The sequence below is a fragment of the Hemicordylus capensis genome, chromosome 4 (assembly GCF_027244095.1).
Source record: "Hemicordylus capensis ecotype Gifberg chromosome 4, rHemCap1.1.pri, whole genome shotgun sequence".
NCBI classification, from domain to species: Eukaryota; Metazoa; Chordata; class Lepidosauria; order Squamata; family Cordylidae; genus Hemicordylus; species Hemicordylus capensis.
Genome location: NC_069660.1, coordinates 112,443,658 through 112,464,826, shown reverse-complemented (window position 1 = coordinate 112,464,826; position 21,169 = coordinate 112,443,658). Strand labels below are relative to the sequence as shown.

Sequence of the window (21,169 nt, the reverse complement as noted above, 5' to 3'; positions counted from 1 at the left end):
GAGAGATTTTCAACTGTTTCCCCACTACCACCACCGTCCCCCTTGCCCATGTGCTTCCCTCTGGAGGCACAGGCAACTGCAGAGAAAAGGAGAGATTTCCACCTACCAGTGTTCCCCGTAATAGGAATTCCCAGACATTGTTGACTGCAACTTCCAGCATTGCTAGTTGCAATGTCCTTTGGCTGTGGATTATGGGAGTTGTAGTCAAAAACATCAAGGAATCCCTGTTAGAGAAAACACAGCCACCCACACCTCGCTCTGCATATGACAATAAACCCTGGGGCATAGTCTAGATGTCAACCACTGTGTGTAATAAAGTATTATAGCAGTAGTGTTGTGGTGTCAAGTTACTATGAACAGATATGCTTTCTGCCTTGTTTACACAGCTGACATTAATTCTACATTTTTATTTTATTTTAAATTTTGAAATTTTAAGTGGCAGATTTAGTGTTTCTGTAAACTTGACAAATGATGTTATGTGTCAGAATGCCAGTCTGAAAAGACCAGGTATAATATTCAGCCAGTTACAAGTGCTAGATGCTAGATATTCAATTCTGTAGGAGTGACTAATTGAGAAATTGCATTTCCAAAGTCCTTTCGATGGAATGACTAAGCATGTAAAGGTTGCAAGGCTGCCATTTAACAGATGTTTGGAAGACAATTATAATTGCATTTCCTGAGACAAAGGGTTTGTATTCAGGATGAATCCATTTTTTTTTAAATGACAGACTTTTACGTTTTCTAGTCAAGTGTTGCTTTCAAAATAATCTGAATGTAGTGTAACCAACATTTTAAAGTCAACACTCATTTAGCATAAAAAATGAAACCATAGCACATCCTATGGATAGAAAATTTTATTTTTATTGGTTAAAGAATGAGGATGAGCAAGATTATTTATCTTTTTGAAGTAAAGCCTTATATTTACGACACAACAGTTTACCTATTTTATTGCAAAAACTGTAACTTTATGGCCTTGATGACAATCAAACCATATAGATTGATTTTTTATGTCATGGGAAATTGCTGTTCTGCCTAGTAACTGTTTCACTTTGCTTCTGGAAAGTTCTGGGCATTTAGTTCTCAAGATTGTGTTCAGTGTCATTGCATGTATAGTGAACATAAGAACAGCCCTGCTGGATCAAGCCCAAGCCCCATCTAGTCCAGCATCCTGTTTCACACAGTGGCCCACCAGATGCCGCTGGAAGCCACAGGCAGGAGTTGAGGGCATGCCCTCTCTCCCGCTGTGACTCCCCTGCAACTGGTACTCAGAGGCATCCTGCCTTTGAGGCTGGAGGTGGCCCACAGCCCTCCGACTAGTAGCCGTTGATAGACCTCTATTCCACGAAGTTATCCAAACCCTTCTTAAAGTCATCCAGGTAGTTGGCATTGTTGGCCAGGTAGTGTCATTGAATGTGCAAAGCAGTGCATGTTTAGCATGAGCTAAACAGAAATACTTAATTTCACATTGGATAACCTAAGCAGATGTATATTTTTATAGTGCAAAAAACATATGGATTGCACAATCGGAGGTCTGGGATTATATTATTGGATCATATGAAAGCTCTGTTTAGTTGCAAACAATGGCTGATGTCCAGAGAAATGGAGCACTTGTGGGAGAATGCTGTGCTAGCACAGAACTGTTGCACAATATATAGTGCCCTAGATTGTGCTCCAGGCTAGTGTTTCATTACCACAAGCCTGGTTGTAGTTGTGCAACAGCTATGCAATGGCAGTACACCTCATTTTTTAGTGGAAACTTTTGCAGTCCACTACAAACAGAGGACTACAGTCCAACTAAGCTACTGCTTGCACTGCTGCAAATTTGCTCATTCTGCAAGCCCTCAGTTATTCTGGAAGTTATCCAACATGTTTTGTTAAAGCAAGCAATTAGTTTGCATGTTGGTCCAGGAATAATATGAGTTAGAAACTTGATTTAAGTTGGAGTGTTTTCTTTATTATTTATATCCATGATTTAAATGTTTTATTTAAATCAGTCCACCATTTGCATTAATTCTGAAAAGCCCTACTCGCTGGTTATACACTAGTAGTTGTACTTGTGAGTTTTTGCAAATAAATGAATAGTGGAATGTTCTGTTTCTGTTAATTACTTAATCAGAACTACTGAGTGAACAGGAGAAGTTGATCTTTTGTTAAATAATTGAAATACCTTGATTTCACAGTATATTGGCATATCAGGATTTTCTACATGAAATGATAATATTTCCAAGTTTATTAGAAGTAGATTTCACATGTACATTAAAATATGCTAAAGGCATTAAGAAAAAATGTATATAATTTTGTTTCTGAGGTGGCATAAAAATTGTCACGATTATATTTAGACTATTATATATAATCTGACAAATAGTATTTCTCTCTTTTTTGCAGTCATCCAGCAGACGGCAACATCCTTTGAATAAGCATCTCTTCAAGCCCTCAACGTTCATGACTTCCCATGAACCCCCCGTGTATATGGATGAAGATGATGACAGATCTAGTTTTCACAGTCACATGGGCAGTGCAGCAGAGGAGGATGTGTCGGTATGTCTTGCATTCCCAATAGTTTATTGAAAATAAGCTGTGAGCAAAGGTCCTTCAAATTCAAGAGAGGTATAGGAATGCATATATGATGATGATGATGATAATGATGATGTCTTGTTTACACAGTCAGGCAGGTGTTATTGACTGGTTTGTTTTATCCAGACATCAAGTCCTTCCCAAGGACCTGGGATGTCAGAGTTTTGTTCTCAATATTGTTGTTATTATAGATATCGTCGCAGAATATAGGCTGTTCCCTGTAAAGTTGCTTTTTGTAATTGGCTGATGGTGATTTCTGTGGCCCCTATGGTGTTGAGGTGCTCTTCAAGATCTTTTGGAATTGCACCTAGGGTGCCAATTACTACTGGGATTATTTTGGTCTTCTTCTGACACAGCCTTTCAATTTCAATTTGTAGATCTTTGTATTTTGTTATTTTTTCTATTTCTTTTTCTTCTATTCTGCTATCTCCTGGTATTGCTATGTCGGTTATTTTGACTTGTTTTTCTTTCTTCTCGACTACAGTTATATTTGGTGTATTGTGTGGCAGATGTTGGTTTGTAGTCAGAAGTCCCATAATATTTTTGCATCTTCATTTTCTACCACTTTTTCTATTATAAGGTCTCACCAATTTTTGGCTACAGGTAGCTTGTATTTGTTGTTATTTTGCATTTATATCCCGCTCTTCCTCCAAGGAGCCCAGAGTGGTGTACTACATACTTATGTTTCTCCTCACAACAACCCTGTGAAGTAGGTTAGACTGAGAGAGAAGTGACTGGCCCAGAGTAACCCAGCTAGTATCATGGCTGAATGGGGATTTGAACTTGAGTCTCCCCAGTCCTAGTCCAGCACTCTAACCACTACCCCATGCTGGCATTATTAATTTATATGAGTAATGAAGAAAAAAATCATTTGAAACAATAGGAATAGATTCTCTGCCACACAAATCTTGTGGAGGGGCAGTGTTCCTGACACATTTACTTGCATTGGATGGGATCCAAACCACCTGTGCTTGAGCAGAAAGCACTTCCATTTGTGTATGAGAGGAGAGGCAACAATTGCTTTGAATTTCCCTGTTTCAGGAGGTTCCTGACCTTGGGTTTGTTTGGTTTATTTAGGTGGGGTGGGAGCTGTCAGCTGAGGGGAAGCTTAAAAATTCCTGTGAAGCTCATGCCAGTTTGGATCCTGGCCATCATTTTTGGCCCAGCACTCGCAGGGCAATGGTAACAGCTAGTCTTCATACAGGATTCAAAATTGGACCAGGAGGATTAGTAGAGTGGGTTTTTCCTGCAGGGCTCTGAATAGAGCAGTAACACTTACTCATTCCAGTGGCGGCGGGGGGGATCCAAACCAAATAGCAGGTTAAAAGGTAGAGAAAACTAAGATGAAACTGCAGCAGACTTGAATGTTCTGCCCTCCAGATTGTGATAACATATTGAAGGATTATAGCAGGGTGGGACTGTAATAGGGCAGACAGGTTCAAATAACCTGTTGTGTCCTGCATCTGGGAGCCTCCTCGCCTCCAGGAGGAGCTGCCAAGCTCTCCCCTTCCCCTGGCTGAGACTCCCACTGCTGTTGCTGCCAGCAACTGCCACCCACCCGCTTCCTTCGTTGACTCAACTGGCTCTGCCCATCATCCTTCTGTCAGCCAGGCTCCCAGCTGATGGAAGAAGGCTGGACAGAGCGGGGGTGCGCACCACCAGATGTCTCCTCTGGCTGCTTGCCTTCCTATCCTCCTTCCTTTCACCAGGAGCCCAGCCAATGGAAGGAGGATGGCAGATCCTGGTCTGTGGGGGCGTGCATGCAAGCACACGTGCGCTGTACAGGGGACACTGCTGTGAGTGAGGAGGCCACGTTTGACCATGGGCCCCCCTCCCCTCACTACGCCCCTGGATTTTGTTTACTTTTTAAAAATTAGAATAATTCTGCTCTCAGTCAAGTCTTGGAACAGGCAGAATAGAATTGTGACAGATTGGAACAAGTTGTTTTAAAATTAATTTCTCTTTGCTCCAAGTCTGAATTATAGGCATTTCCAAACTTCAGAGTTTTTCCCCTCCCAGATGCGTTTCAGTATGAAATATTAATTCAGATGAATCTGATTTTCCCACCCCACCCGCCATCAGTCAGCCCTTAATATAAAGGTGTAGTATTTGTGTGTTCTTCCAAGATAGTACTTAATGTTTGTTTCTCAAGAACTCTGTGTACTTTAATTTAGACTGTTGTTTTTCTGGCTTGCAAAAAAGCTAAATGAGCTAACTTTTCAGAACTATGGATAAATGTTTTTATTATGGCCAAGAGGCAGCACATGCAAGACTAAAAATATATTCTGTTAGTAATGTGGTATTTTGGTTTGGATTTCAGGGTTCAGACAGGACATTCGTTGGAACTAGAGAATAATTGATTCATTTTGGGGAATGATGGTGAAACATGGTCACACTTTAGTGAAGTGGTTTTCAAACTTCCTACCCTTGTGGGAACCATTTCTGTATCAAGTCGTCTATCAAGGAAGCCCTCTATGCCTGTTCTGCAAGCCTTAGGAGCCACAGCAGATTCTAGGACATGCAGTCAGTTCCTGTCGGGCCACAGTTCCATGTGTTGGCCACATGGTTGCTGAAAACACACCCTAGAATACACTCAAGAGTCCCCTGCAGCTTTATATAGATAAGTGATGAGCAAGTTTTTATGCCATTGCTCATCTTCTCATTTTGGAACCCCTGAACATAAGAACAGCCCTGCTGGATCAGGCCCAGGCACAGTGGCCCACCAGATGCCACTGGAAGCCACAGGGAGGAGTGTAAAAAAGCCCTGGTAAGCTTTGAAAGAATCCCAGGGTTCCCTAGTACAGTATTTGAAAGCCAATGTTGTTTATGGAACCAGGAGGGAGAACAGATTTTGGTCCGGACCGCTATATCCTGAATGCTAGGTTTTATTTTTTATTTTTAAGTAGTCTTAATTTGTTGTTTATATTAGGGCTGTTCACCGGCACATTCAATGCCAATGAATCTACAACATCACCATCACCCCCTGGTGTCACATGGAGATGGTCGCTCCTGTTGCAGCCATCTGTGTATAGTTTTAGGATAGGGGGGTCTCTTCTTCAGGGACAGGTGCTAACAAGCTTGACTGGGAAGATGCATGAGCATCTGGGAACTACAATTCCTAGATGTCTGTGTCTGTCTTCCCAGGCGGGCCCACAGAATTCTGTCAATATCAAAAAGCGGGGGGCCCAGTACTAGAAATGTGTGGATCTGCACAACATTGAATGCTCCAATGCACAATCCTAATTTATACCATCTTCGAAGATGCTCACGCCTTTATCCACCCCAGGAAGTTTTATATGGCTTGTCTCACTTACAGATTAGCCAAGCGATGACTATCATTTTTATGTAATTAAATTATGGCACAATGACTAAAATATTACATTCAAAATATGATTATTTTACATAAAAATAATATTGCTCACTGACATTTAGGCTTCATTTAATTATCCAGCTGAAATAACGGCAGGCTCATGGAAATGTGTTCTAAGATTTTATTTTGAAATAAAATATGGTGATTTTTTCATTCAGAGATAAGTAACTATCAGAACCCAGCTAAACTGTAGCAAAAACAACATACCACTATTTCATTTTTTGGCCCATTTTCAGCACCCCATGGCCTAGTGTTGCCACCAGAGTTTGTAATTTGTTGAGTTGGAATACAAAGTTTGGCAACTCATAATGCTCTCCTTGAATCCAAGATGAACATTGCAGCCTCATCAGTTCTTCAAGCCAGAGAAGAAATGCTCTTTCCCTCCTCACATGATGTGGTGGTAGGAACAACAGCACAGCGAGAGAACACTGAAGGCCTCCCTCCCTTGCTGGTGCCTTAAATGTCACTCCCACATTGTCCCAAGGACTAGGAGTCCTGGGACATGTATTTTTTTAGGACATCTGTAGAAAGGACTCAGGCATCCTGGGAAAAATACATTTCCCAGTATCCATAACACCAGGGATTCTGCCATAGATGTGTTCCAGAAAGTGACCGATAGAGGCTTCCAGAGAACTCACTACTACTGCTGTTATATCCATTTAAGCCAGGCATCCCCAAACTGTGGCCCTCCAGATGTTGCTGAACTACAACTCCCAGCATCCCTAGACACAATTTTTTTGTGGCTGGGTATGCTGGAAGTTGTAGTTCAGCAACATCTGGAGGGCCACAGTTTGGGGATGCCTGATTTAAGCATTACAGTTGTGTCAAGATAGACTATAGGGGCTCATGACAGGAGTTGAGGGGAAGTGTTTGGATCCCATTTGGTGTGCCATAGGATTTGAATTAGGCCTGGAATAAACTGAAATGATATTTCAAACTGAGCCTGTTTATCTGAGTCCAATTCTAAACTGAGCAGGTGAGTTGGGTGTTGGCTATTGCTACCTATGCTCAAATATTCATGTAAACTGTGGTATCAAATGGTTAGACAAAATAGGTGCATAACACATAATACCTAACCTTAATTGTCTAGTAATAGAAAATATTTTTGTTAATCTATAGATCTGGCTACAGATTTTTATAGCTTGATTTTTCCTCATTTACACATTAAGATCTCTCTGTCTCTTAATAAATAGGATGAGGAAAGTATTCCTGTAGCATATCGAGAATTACCAGAATACAAAGAGCTTCTTGAACTAAAAAAACTGAAGAAACGGAAGCTGCAGCAAATGCATGCAGAAAGTGGCTTTGTACAACACTTAGGCTTCAAGGTAAGTCCATATGGAGAAGACTATATCTTTGGTCTGCTGGAAGATAAGAGCTTCAGCAGTGTGTGTGCCTCAGCTTCAGCAGTGTATGAACATGTTCTGTTCATACTTAAAAGACAGCAAAACCGTTAGAGCCATCTTCACTAATTGAAGAGAATGTTTGAGATCTAATCTGCATCTCAGTAAGTACTTCTGTTATGCCTCAAAAGGAAGTTATAAATAAGCTATTCCATTTAGAAATCCAGACTTTTCAAACGAGTGAAAATGACTTTTCTTCCTTGAAAATAATTTAAGATCTGGATTGTGATCCATTGCATTTATAAGGAATGGGTTCTGCACCTGTGCAGGGACCTCACGGGTAGACTAACTAGCTCTTTGTAACGCCCACTCTGCCTTGCACGTGCTCTGTGCTTCCATTGAAATTGACGGGGGCACCATTTCCTCAGTTTCCATTTAACACCAAAGAGTCAACACCTCAGTGCTGGCTCCTCGGGTTTCTAGAAACAAACAAACAGAGAGAAATATTAGATTTATTGGATTGTTTACCTCAGGACTGCAAAAGATTATTCTAAAGCTTAACGGACTGCTTTGGTGAAAGGGTGTTAAAATGGCTGCCATGAAGCAAAAGCCTCAAGGCACTCTCTGCCAGCATGGGCGTTAAAAAGACATCCAAAAGATGTGTTGAAACTACCATCTACATGTTTGAGAGAGCAGCATAACACTGCGGCATGCAAGATCTGTTCCTTCTCAAAACAGACAGTGAATGATAGAGCTTTATGATAGAGCGTGTGGCTTTATACAATGAGGCGTTACGACCGCCAAGACTAGGCTGCCCGTTGACATCAGGCTCGATGTTGACTGTGCACAGAACACAAACTCTGCAAAAGAAATGCAAGGTGACAACAACGGAGGCAAAAAGAGAGATTGAGGAACATTTAGCTAAAAGTGTCGAAGGGGATAACAAAAACTTCTTTAAATACATGAGATGCAGGACACCTGCCAGGCAGGCGGGTGGACAACTAGACAATGAGGGAGTGAAAGGGGAGGCTGCAAAGAAGCTAAATGAGTTCTTTGCATTAGTCCTCATGGCAGAGTTTACTGAGCATATACCTGTTCCTGAACCAGGCTTCTCGGGGATGGAGGCTAAAGAATTGAGTCAGATAGAGGTGACAAGAGATGATGATCTAAACTGTCTGGAAAAACTGAAAACTAGCAAATAGCCAGGGCCAGATGGAATCCATCCAAGAGTCCTCAAAGAACTCAAATGTGAAATTGCTTACCTCCTTACAAAAACATATAACTTATCCCTGCAATCAGGCTCCGTACTGGAGGACTGGAAAGTAGCCAATGTAACACCGATTTTCAAAAAGGGATCCATGGGTGATCCAGGAAATTACAGGCTGGTTAGCTTAGCGTCCGTTGCAGGCAAATTGATGGAAAACATCCTCAAGGATAAAATTGTAAAGCACATAGAACAATAGGCTGTGCAGCGAGAGAACCAGCATGGCTTCTGCAAAGGTAAATCTTGCCTCACAAACCTTTTGGAGTTCTTTGAGAGTGTCAACAAATGTGTGGATGTAGGTGATCTGGTTGACATAGTATACCTGGACTTCGAAAAAGCTTTTGACAAAGTTCCTCATCAAAGACTTCTGAGAAAACTTAGCGGTCATGGGAGAAGGGGACAAGCAGGTGTGGTGATTGCTAACTGGTTGAAGGACAGGAAACAGAGGGTAGGTATAAATGGATAGTTTTCATAATGGAGGGAAGTAAGAAGTGGGGTCCCTCCGGGATCTGTACTGGCACCGGTGCTTTTTAACTTATTCATAAATGATCTAGAAGTAGGGGTAAGCAGCGAGGTGGCCAAATTTGCAGATGATACCAAACTATTTCGGGTAGTGAAATCTCAAAACGGATTGTGAGGAGCTCCAAAAGGATCTCTCCAAACTGGGTGAGTGGGCGACAAAATGGCAAATGCAGGCAGGCATTTAGGGAGGTTATGCCAGCTCCTGAAGAAGTTGACATGGAGAAGTAGATCTGGGTGTCATCAGCGTGTCATCAACACCCGGCTCCAAATCCCCTGATGATCTCTCCCAACGGTTTCATGTAGATGTTAAAACACACTGGAGAGAGTATGGAGCCTTGAGGGACACCATACTTAAGCTCAGGTTTCAAAGAGCAACAATCTCCAATTGACACCATCTGTAATCTGTCTGAAAGGTAGGAGCAGAACCACTGTAAAACAGTGCCTCCCAGCCCCAGCACCCTCAGTCGTTCCAGAAGGATACTATGGTCGATAGTATCGAAAGCTGCCAAGAGATCCAAAAGGACCAACAGAGTCATACTTCCTCTGTCAATTCCCAATTGGAGAGCATCCATCAGGCTGACCAAGGCTCATAGTTGTCATGGCCGCTATGAACTCCTGAGCTGCCCCAGACAAATTGGTCCCGAAATGAACATTGAAGTCCCCCAGTACCAAAAGCCTGGGAGACTCCAACACAAGTTCCATGACCAAGTTTGTGAGCTCAATAAGGGTTTCCATTGGGCAGTGAGGCGATCGGTACACCAACAGAAGTCCCAATCTATCCCTGGTCCCCAAACTTAAGTAAACACATTCAATATGGTCTGATACTCTAACAGGGACCCTGGTAAGGGAGATTTTATCCTTATAGACCACAGCCACTCCACCTCCACGTCCCCTGACCTGCTCCTCTACATAGTATCCTGGTGGGAGAAGCTGAGAACAGACTGGACCACTAGCCGCCCCCAACCAAGTCTCCGTAATACATACCAGATCGTCCCCTTCATCCATAGTCAGATCATGGATGAGTTCAGCCTTATTTTAGACTGACCTGGCATTGCAGAGAAGCAAGTAAGGCGATGTGGGTTGTTGGCAGTGCTCCCCGAGGTCAAAGAGCTGGCAGGACAGCTGGAAGGGGAGACAGCTATTAAATTTCTGACTACCCTTCCTGGGTAGGAATGGCCTGCTGACCTGCCAACATTATTTCTTCTATTCCCCACCACTGTATAGCTGCCCCACAGTCAACGAAGACGACCCCTGTCTCCCCATCTCCAGACAAACCCAGACACATTACAAATTATCTTCAGCCAAGTCTCAATAACAAGGGGGCAAACCATATGCACAGCCAGCTATGCTGTTGGCGCTCCCTCCATCTTTATAGGCTCCCAAAAAAACTCAGTTGCCTCTCTCACAGGTAACTCCAAGCTGGGGCAGATGAAAATTAGTGCTCACAGTTGGAAATAGTTGCCAGCACTCAGGAAGACGAGAGGGCAAAGCACAGCTACACAGACCGGCCTCCAAGTTGTCTATGCCGGGTTCGGGGGAGATGGGTAGCCTGGAGGCTATGAAATAGCTCCAGACCAAGGTCAGGAGACAAGCTGACACAATCCAAGCCCCCGTATCTTCTTCGCCTCCCTTACTGAGCTGTCGGGGACTGACCAGGAGAGGGATCTTGTGGTCATGGTGGACAGCTCGTTGAAAGCACCGACTCAATGTGCGGCAGCTGTGAAAAAGGCCAATTCCATGCTAGGGATCATTAGGAAGGGGATTGAAAATAAAACTACTAATATTATCATGCCCTTATACAAACTCCATTCAGTCGTGTCCTACTCTCGGCAATAGAGTGACTGAGAGTCGGACACGGTTGAACGGATAGAAAATACAAAACTCTGGTGCAACCACATTTGGAGTACTGTGAACAGTTCTGGTCACCACATCTAAAAAAGGACATTGTAGAACTGGAAAAGGTGCAGAAGAGGGCAACCAAGATGCTCAGGGGCCTAGAGCACCTTCCTTATGAGGCAAGGCTACAACACCTGGGGCTATTTAGTTTAGAAAAAAAGACGACTGCAGGGAGACACGTTATAGAGGTCTATAAAATCATGCATGATATGGAGAAAGTGGATAGAGAGAAATTCTTCTCACTTTCACATAACACTAGAACCAGGGGTCATCCCATGAAATTGATTGCCAGGAAATCTAGGACCAACAAACTGAAATACCTTTTCACACAGCGTATAATCAACTTGTGGAATTCTCTGCCACAAGATGTTGTGACAGCCAACAACCTGGATGGCTTTAAGAAGGGTTTGGATAACTTCATGGAGGAGAGGTCTATCAATGGCTACTAGTCTGAGGGCTGTAGGCTACCTCCAGCCTCAAAGGCAGGATGCCTCTGAGTACCAGTTGCAGGGGAGTAACAGCAGGAGAGAGGGCATGCCATCAACTCCTGCCTTTAGGCTTCCAACGGCATCTGGTGGGCCACTGAGTGAAACAGGATGCTGGACTAGATGGGCCTTGGGCCTGATCTAGCAGGGCTGTTCTTATGTTCTTATCTCCTAGCATTGCTTTTGCCAGAATTTTTCTTTGTTTTCTTGATTTGGACAGGACTTCTGTGGGCAGAACCATATAAAGGGTTCTGAAGGAGGTTGTCTTGTCTTTTTATAGCTTTCTTGACTCTACTTGTTAGTCACACTGCTCTCCTCCTAGAGGAGGTACTTTTCCTTGTTTTTGTTACACATTCTAACTGAGCTTCTATTATTGTGGTTTTAAATAGACTCCATGGTTTTCTGGAGCATTTTGACCCTCCTGACTTTTCCTTTTAACTTTCTTTACTAGTCCTCTTGTTTTTGAGAAGTTTCCTCTTCTGAATTACAAAGTGTTTGTGTTGTAGGGATGTGCACGAACTGTTGGCTGGTCGGTTCGGTGGCGGGGGGCATACCTTTAAGGAGCAGGTAGGGTGCCCTCCCCACCCCCCCCACACCGCATTTGCCCTACTGGCAATGTCACCGAAACCACTGGCAGGGGACTACTGCGTACCTCCTTGGTTCCACACGATCAGTGTGTAATTGGAAGTGCCCGACGTGCGTGCACCAGTGGTTTTGGCGGCAGTGCCGGGGTGGGTGGGTGTTAAGGGCAACCTCCCTGCTCCTTAATGGTAACCCCCCACCACCACTGAACCAGTCCAAATGCTGGACCTCCAAACCAGTTCATGCACATCCCTCCTGTATTGGACTTCCTTGGCAATTATTCACTCGTTTTTATACTAAATTGAATCTCACTGTGGTCCCTGTTCCATAATGGTGCCATGACACATATCTCGCACCAGGTCCTGATCAACACTCAGGATTAAGTCCAAGGTCACCTTCTCTCTGATTGGTTCCATGGCCAACTGCTTGAGGGCACAGTCATTTAGCAGGTCTAGAGATTATTATTGGTAGCCAATTCACAAATTTGGAAAGTTGGAGAACCTTTATTTTGACTCTGTAATGACTTTGTAACATAATAGCCTGCCATCACTGGGTTGGCCAAATTTTGGTTTGGAATTGTGTAATTCCAGGAGGTTCAGAAAAGGCTACAAGATAAGACCTAGTAACTAACTGAAGGAAAAGGCAATTGAGTATAGGAGATAACAGTCTATCCTTTCTTACATTCCAGTTTTAGAGAGGGAACATGTGGTACACTTGATAAAGGGATGAAACCCTGTGAAGTAAGGTAGCACAGGTTGGTTGCTACAGGCTGGTGGAATGTAAGAAGTGGTCACCACCACTAATGAGGTGGTCACTCTTGCACCTCGGAGTGGCGAGTATGGGCATCTTGCCCTGCTCCCACTGCCCATGGGCATTGCCTTACCTGCCTGCTGTTCCCTGCTGCCTCCCCTTTCCTGCTTCTGTAGCTTCTCAGTGCGCAGGGAAGGATGGTGTTTTAAAACCACATCCATCTCCATGTACTTGAAACTACAGCAGCAAGAGAATGCAGCTTGCAAGGTACCACCCCCCTTCCCCCTTTCTTATACACCATGGCTTCTAAGCATGCAGATGGAGTTTTAAAATGAAGGGGAAGGTGGCATGTGTCAGAAGTAGGATGTGGCTGGCTCAGCCTCTTGATTCAGGCATCTTATTATCCTTTTTCTGTGTAAAACACTTCAAGAACTTTTTGGTTGAAAAGCAGTATATAAATACAGGTGGCCCTCGATATTTGTGAGGGTTCAGTTCCTGCCAATTTCTACGGATAACAATGTGAATAATGAAGCCTTAACTCTATGGGAATTGGAGGGTTATGTTCCGCACCCCCCCAAAAAAAAACATGAGAAGGGGGGAGAACTAATTGGGAATGCACAGTACCTTGCTCTCTAAAGTGCAGGGCTCCAGAAATGCCCCCCCCCCCAAACCCAGATCAGCCAAATATCTGGCAAATTTTTTAAAAAGAACGAGCCTCAAAATGGCTCTGTGTTCTAAAGTGGCTGCTGGAAGTGACACCAGAAATCATTTCTAGCCACTCTGCAACCACAAATAGGCGGATTTTAGCATATTTTCATGTCGTGATCTGCAGATAGACAAAACTGTGGTTGCCAGAATCAGCAATCTGAATCGGGTGATGAGGGCCACCTGCAGTAGTAGTAGTTGGGTGCATGGCACCACCGGAGGCAGCGTCAGCACTTCAGCCAGCACTGGTGGTGAGGGTGGAGCTAGGAGCAGGAGGCAGAAGCAACTGTGTCAGAGAAGTGTTGGATAGACCAAGAGAAAAGGTATATACCAGGGGACCAACAGTGAAAGTGGCAGATTTATAAACTCCTGTGTTTTTCATTCCCACCATTGCTCACCCCAAAATTTATAGTCCTATGAAATGGTGTGGAGGACTGGAAAGTTTTCCTTAGGAGAGTTCCATTTAATTCCACAGTGTGTTATCCTCTTTCTAAAGTTTGATCTGGCAAACTGTAACTCTTTTGGAGATTGCTTTTGAAACTGTTTTTTCTGAGTGACTTGTTACTGAATTTTTTTTCAGTGCGATAATTGTGGAACTGAACCTATTCAAGGCATACGGTGGCACTGCCAAGACTGCCCTCCAGAAATGTCTTTGGATTTCTGTGATTCTTGTTCTGATTGGTAAGAAATATATATTAATGATCCAGTTTTTTTTAGATTACAAGTTGCATGGTATTCATTCAGCTTTTGATCTGAAATAAATATCAAAATATAACTGCTCTGGGTCTAAAACAAAGGGTTGTTGTGTTTTTTTTAAAAAATAATAATAATAATTTGCATTTGCATTTGGGCAGTAATCTTCCAGAAACATATACAAAACATAAGCTATGAAGCATGGAATTCCTTATTTGCCCAGTGAAATAGTGACTGCTTTATGAGGAATCATTATACCTCACCAATGCTTTCCCCCCATTTCTTTCAGTCTACATGAAACAGACATTCACAAGGAAAATCACCAGTTGGAGCCTATGTACAGAGCAGAGATGTTCCTAGATAGAGACTACTGCATGTCCCAAGGCCCAAGTTATAATTATCTTGACCCCAACTACTTTCCTGCGAATAGATGACATGGGAAGCAAACCTGCAACCTGAAGCTTAGTATCCTCTTTGAAAAGCAACAGTGGCACTACCATTGATTCTGTGTCCACCTTGGAAAGACATTTGCTTCCCCAGGAATGTCATCCACAGCATGAGAGCTTCCCGGGTGTCCTCATCAAGCGACTGCTCTCTGACCTGTCATGATTCTCGATCACTGAACAGAGGCTGAACATTCCTAGTGTGGGGGAGGCTTTACTGGTGAGACTTCCTTTCACCATGTTAGTCATTTATTATTATAGGTGGTGCATCTAAAGAGAGGAGTTACAAAAGTGTGGCCAGAAATGAAAGCACACATTAAAAGATAGTCATTTCCAAAGGCGTAAAGAGCTTGGCTGTTACGAGATGCAGAGGTGATGAAGTACTTTCATTAAAAATGGTTTAGTAGTTTGCAGTTTTGTTGTGAAATAGTTTTCAGCACAGAAACTGACTTTAGACAAAGTTTTAACCTATGACAGTGTTTGCTCCTAGAACGTATTCTTGAAACAATCGCTGTCCCTGAGATGGTTGGTAATAGGCCTTTATTAAATTGGAGCTGCTTAATCACATTGACATTTCTTTACTTTCGTTTTTTTTCCTTTTTACCACAACAAACTTATTTACCAACAGTGAAGCACTACAGGAGGCAACTGTGGCATTGCTCCTTAACCAGCTCATGGTGTGTGAATATTATAGAATTGTCACGCAGATATATTTTTAAATGTAATGTTATATAAGATGACCATGTGATGTGTACAAAAATATGGTGAAAAGTGCCAGTGGTAGTAACTGTGTAAAGTCTCCAATACCCAACATTAACTCTTATAAAGTAAAATACACAGCCTTCTGCCTCTGTATTTGGAGTTGTTAATGCAACTCATCAAAGAAAACTGCCTAATATAAATCATATATGGTAATAATTTTCCTCTTTTGTAGTATGCACAAGATCCATGAAAGATTGTATTTTTATTACTATTTAAACAAGTGATTAAATTTAGCCTGAGCAGTGAGCAAGGGTTCACATGCATTCTTTTATACTGCTGGATTTTGTTGTGCATCATTTAAAACATTTTGTATGTTTCTTCTTATCTGTGTATACAGTATGTTCTTAAATAATGTTCAGTTGTCAGGAGAACTGTGAGAAATAAAATATGTGGATACAGTCTGTTTATATATAGAATGCTTACTGTGACTTTTTTCTGAGGAGATTTGACTTTTTGAACCAACATTAAAAATGGAGAATACCATATTGCTCCTGGACTGAAGCAGTACCTGATCCTGTTAATGGGCTCAGTGTCTGTAGTGGTCCTTGCCCAGCTCTGTTTACTCAGCCTCTTCCAGGACTAGGTTCCAAAACTCTGATCCTAACGCATCCTCAGTTCAGAACCCATATGCTCGTGTGCATGCTCCTCTGTCCACTTCAGTGGATGGCACAGATCTACACAACCGGAGGAATGGATGCTCATGCAGAGCCCCTTCCTCTTTTGAAATGCATAGGGAAGTTGTTCTATGTGCATGTCAGAGTTACCTTCTCTCTAAGAAATTGCTGGATCAGAGGAATTACATGGAAGTATATATCAGTGAAATTAAGACTTCCATGTAATTTGTTTATGATTGTGGTGCAGCACGTATTCTTTCTGCAAATGCTCTTCTCCCCTTTTTCCTTACAGAATAAAAAGAGGAAGTTTGGTACGCTTTATTAGCAATGACTGAAGATGCTTTGTAATATTTGTGATATATTTTTAGCTAATATATCATTTTGAAATGTATAACTTGTGATTCCAAAATGCTGATTATTTTAACTGTAAAAGATTTCCACTTGCTTAAACAAAAACTTGAATTTTCAGAATGACTTAGACTACATGTTTAACTTAAACCACAGCAGTAAGTAAATAACAAAGAATTGGCTGGTGCATTTGATAGCTTTAATTTCAGTTTAATCAGTGTTAATTTTCACAGTGTTTGTTTAGGTGTAATCATTTTTTGTTAGAGGAGTTTAAGCATTTTTTTAATATATTGGGTAGATGATGCAGTACCGTTTCTAAATGACTGAGCAGTATAATACATCGTCTGTAAGCATATCTCATTCTTTGAGAAATTTAATAAACCAAAAAATATATAATATGAAAGAATACACCTGATGTATTTCACTTTTCTCTTTAATGAAAGCAAAACCAAATTGCTTTGGGGAAGGAAAAAACATTATGCAAATATGAAAGATTATAATTTTTCATATCACTATTAAAGCAGCAGCTTTTAAAAAGTGTGGTTCTGAGGAGACAACTCTGTGATTCTGTGGATTTGAAAGACATCAGAAGTATGCATAAAATGACAAGCCCTGCAAACGTTCCTAGTTTAAGAGTTCTTTACAAAATTAAGAATGGTAGGAACACAGATGTACTGCTTTGAAAGGATTCATTATATACGTTCATCTCCCAATAACTTTACATTGTTAATAATAATGTTGTGGTGTGGCAGGATCTACATGACATTTGCATTATTGCAACAGGGTGAGGGAGCTGATTTTCTCTGAAAGCCAAACTTCAAGCAACTACCTCTCTAGGAATGGTAGCCATTAGATGTTGGACCAATCCTAATGACATAGTTTCAAGTGGGTGCCATTGTGTGGCAATGGGAATTGCAGGAATTCATTCCATGATCTGGAAAATTGTGTCTTAATGAATGTTAGTTTTCTTGTTTAATCTTTTTTGTCTTACTCTGAACCAGACCATTGATCCATCTAGCTTATTTTTGCCTATCCTGACAGGCAGCAGCTCTCCAGAGTTTTAGTTAGGAGCTATACCTGGAGATTTGAATCTGGGGCCATCTGTGTGCAAAGTATGTCCTCTATCATTGGCCTCCCCTGTATGCATATCATGGCATTGGTGAAGTGTCAAGGTATCTGTTAAAGCCATAAGAGGGGAAGTGGATGGCTTTGTCAAAACCGCTTCAAGAAATTTAACAGTTTTTTTAAATCTGCAGGTTTTTGCTGCTACCCAAAAGTGACAGACTGTACATATGCTGAAAGTTTATGAAAAAAAGAAGCTAAGGTGGAAAGAGAAGCATAGGCCTATAACTGGATATTGAAACCTCCTCATTATCTACCAAACCTTTAATTAACAGAGACTGTAAGCTCCAGATCAAAGCATAAGCCAAGGTTTTATATAGTTTTCTTGAAGCTCACAAAACTCACATTGCCTTTTTAAAGTGGCTTGTTAAGGCATGTCAAAAAATAAACCCACTTACACATGCCTGGCTTATTCATGCAGCTGTACTTCACTCATATGTTTCATTAAATTACAAATGCATTAAAATATCACTTGTAAACAAGCTCAAACAAACAGGAACCTACATAGAAGCAGAAAAATTAGGGCAGAGGATCTTATTTTGCAATTCACTGACGAATGAGCTGGTGCAAATATCAAGCAAATTGAAGAAATTCAGAAGAGTCTGAAGTTAATGAAATAGTGATACTTTTTGAACCCTCTCACATATTTTTCCATCCACTTTATTACGGCCACCTCTCACATATTTTTTGGGCGAATGATTATTTTATCCTGCTCAAGGTAGGATTAAAGAGTTAAAATTACTATGATTTAGCATTTGTCCATAAACTTTATTTGCATTCATTACAAGAAAAGTAACCTGAAAAGTACAAATTTGCCTTAACAGTTCATTGGTAATGCAAATGTTGACAGAAAGATCAATCATGCAAGATGGATTAATACTCTTCCTAGGAATACTGCAGTTTGCTTTTATCTGCTGATGGGCATACAGAAAATTCTCAATATTTTGGTCAGCTGGTGAAATCTTTTGTGTAAAGTGTATGGAAATATGGATTGAAAGATACACTGATGGAATAAAACAAATACTTTTCTTCCACACTTTTAATCTGTTTAGCATCAGACAGTGATAGCATAGGATCTAAAATTGAAACATGTAATTGTAATATTTTGAACAATAACCCACATACATATTAATGATTGCCTCCTACCCTTTAGAATATGCTTGCACACCAAAACAGTGTTTGGCACCGGTTTCTGTTTAGCAGAAAACAGTATCCTATCCCTACATTAACATACCTAATTAAAAACCTTTAACATAAGAACATAAGAAGATGGTTTGTATGCATTCTGTCTGCAACACAGCAACTGATCCTGTTATATTTATAACTGCTTCACATTCAACCTGTTTGTTGTACAAGGTATTTACAATGCTTTTCCTGGAAATTCCTGGACTTTCACTGCTTTGAGTTAATGACTGCGACTGGATTGCAGGCATGTTCCACCAATAAGATAAAATGGCAGAAACAGATTTTTCAAGCACTATAAATAAAAAAGCAAGCTTAAATAGTTGCACGATTGCATTGTTTACAGAAGTAAATGCAGTGTTCTTTCTGTTTTGCTGACTGGCAATCGACTGGGAACTCAATGCTGACAGTGTGGTACGCCTGGTAATACTGAAGTGCAAGACATGATTTATATAAATGAGAGCTGCTGCTTACCATGCTGTTTTTAACCTGTGCAGTGCAAACTATATGATAAGACAATATATAGTACAAGTGTATAGTTACCGTACAGTACAGGTTATAAAGATTTTTACAAAGTATACAACATGCACTAATCTTTCAAGGCAGCAGCTATTGCTTTCAGCAACGTTTTTGAGGACTCCTGTGCATGTGAGAGAAAGCTTTGCAGCTACACTGTGTGGACTGAGAAAGATGCTGTTCGTTCCTTTTCCAGAAAAGTGTCGATTGAAGAACAGGCTTCAAGAAAAACCTCTTCTGGTGTCCCGTCTGCATTTATCTATTAAAAGAAAGATTTGGAGTAAGAGATTTAAACTCCAGAAGGGAAATAATCGGGAGCATAACTATAAGTGAACAAAGGGCAGGGGAGAGGAGCACATGTCCCTAGGTCCCTGACAGAAAGTGGGGCGGGGATGCTGCCTGGGCAACGGCACGCTCTTTGCTCTCCTCTCCCATAATACTACTCTTATCTGTGCTCTCCCCTCCAGTGGGTTAAGTTAAATATGAGACGGTTTCCCATGGAAAACGTTGACTGGGGTGTGTGCGTGAGATGGGGGCGAGTGTGAATGGGCAACTTTTAAAAAGTTTATGTTTATGTTGTATGAATATATGAGATGATTGCTGCTGCTGCTACTACTTACTTATATACCACTTTTCAACCAAAATTCTCAAAGCCGTTTACATAGAACAATTTTTAAAAGATGGTAGAAGTAGATATGAGTGTTTTGTGTTTTTTTTAATAAAGGTTTCTGAGCCAAAAAATGCAACACACGCAAGTGTCTGTGTGTGTGTGTTCTGAAAGTGTCTCTCTGAGTGGGAAGGGGTGTATCAAGACTATTTTGTTTTTCACCATGTCCTTGCAGTATTTCTTCAGCAAAGACATGGCGGGGAGGGCAGGGAAGTTTCAGAGTGATCAAACTAATCAGAGTGCCAACTGTACTCCACCTGTACAGGTGGAGAAGCAATATGGAGGCCTAGAGAAGGGTGTTCTGCCCATATGATGATTGTTGAGACTTGATCATTAGACACTCGCTGAAATATGCCATAGTTCCCTATGAAGATATTGGAGGAACATAGTAACATATAGTTATTTTTACATTTATACATTTTCTTTTGTCCTTGAACACTATGGTGGTGTACAGAGTCTAAAAACACCACAGAGTTCTTTGTTGGCAGATTCTCACCCACATGAACCCAGATCCAGGTTCTGGAAGATAGTTTGTAAGCTCCACAAATGGTAAGACTACTCCGGATCAGAGATGTTAATCCAATACCAACTCCTCTCAACCTGTGCTTTTTGTTTTTTCACAGGTTTTAACTTTGCTTTACCAAACCAAAAGAGGGCAATGGGTAATACTTAAACTTGAAAGTAAAAGGTGTGTGTTTGGGGCGGCGGGGAGAGTATAAGCTTCAAATTTCTGTTGCTAGCTGTATTGATCAGTCCTTTTCATTTTTCCTGCTGAGCACTTTGAAACATGAAATATTACACCTTGGATGTACTCAAAGGTCTCCCAAGGACACTCTGATTTTCATGTTCTCTGTTTCTGAAAGCAGCTCCATGCACAACTCATTTTTAGTACTGGCACAAGAGCAACAGTCAGTCAATACTAGTTGTCTCTTTTATTTTCTTGCTTGAATTACCATAATGTGATGAAGAATTTCAGACATTATGTCATAGCCTTTTCTATCTTAGTCTTCAATTTTTTATTCTACTATTCAGTGTTATGAATTCATTCCAAAGTAGATGTTTAATGTGGTATATTAAGACTGGATGTTCTGCAATAGCCATTGTTCCACTATTCATACTTTTCTAAACGAGAAAGTCAACAGGATATAATAAATATTTGGTTCATTCATTAGAAACAAAAAAGCAAAAGGAAAAGACTCCTTTACAAGGTGCCAAAAATTGTGGCTTTATTCTTCAAAGTCCAAGATCAGTTCAAAGCCTCCCAAATGGCTAGACTTTCAAGAATAAAAACACAGTTTAAAGAGATTTGAGAGTTTATGGGTTGGATTTTT

General features: G+C 41.2%; 2 protein-coding genes across 11 annotated transcripts in view; one reads left to right on the top strand and one right to left on the bottom strand.

Annotated features, from left to right (window-relative positions):
• The window catches only part of ZZZ3 (zinc finger ZZ-type containing 3), an 87,834-nt gene extending 69,958 nt beyond the window's left edge, over positions 1-17,876 (top strand). For 8 of the 9 annotated variants that reach the window (XM_053247938.1, XM_053247935.1, XM_053247942.1 and 5 more), the window contains 4 exons: positions 2,386-2,538; positions 7,138-7,272; positions 14,072-14,172; positions 14,474-15,805. In XM_053247938.1, the coding sequence (XP_053103913.1) occupies positions 2,386-2,538; positions 7,138-7,272; positions 14,072-14,172; positions 14,474-14,618 (534 nt within the window). In that variant the 3' untranslated portion in view covers positions 14,619-15,805. Of the gene's footprint in view, positions 1-2,385; positions 2,539-7,137; positions 7,273-14,071; positions 14,173-14,473; positions 15,806-17,607 lie in introns of those variants that run through there. The other variant, XM_053247943.1, reaches the window with a different exon arrangement.
• A 344-nt stretch (positions 17,877-18,220) lies between these two features.
• AK5 (adenylate kinase 5) overlaps positions 18,221-21,169 on the bottom strand; it is a 164,609-nt gene continuing 161,660 nt past the window's right edge. For both annotated transcript variants that reach the window (XM_053247970.1, XM_053247971.1), the window contains one exon: positions 18,221-19,430. In XM_053247970.1, the coding sequence (XP_053103945.1) occupies positions 19,323-19,430 (108 nt within the window). In that variant the 3' untranslated portion in view covers positions 18,221-19,322. The remainder of the gene's footprint in view (positions 19,431-21,169) is intronic.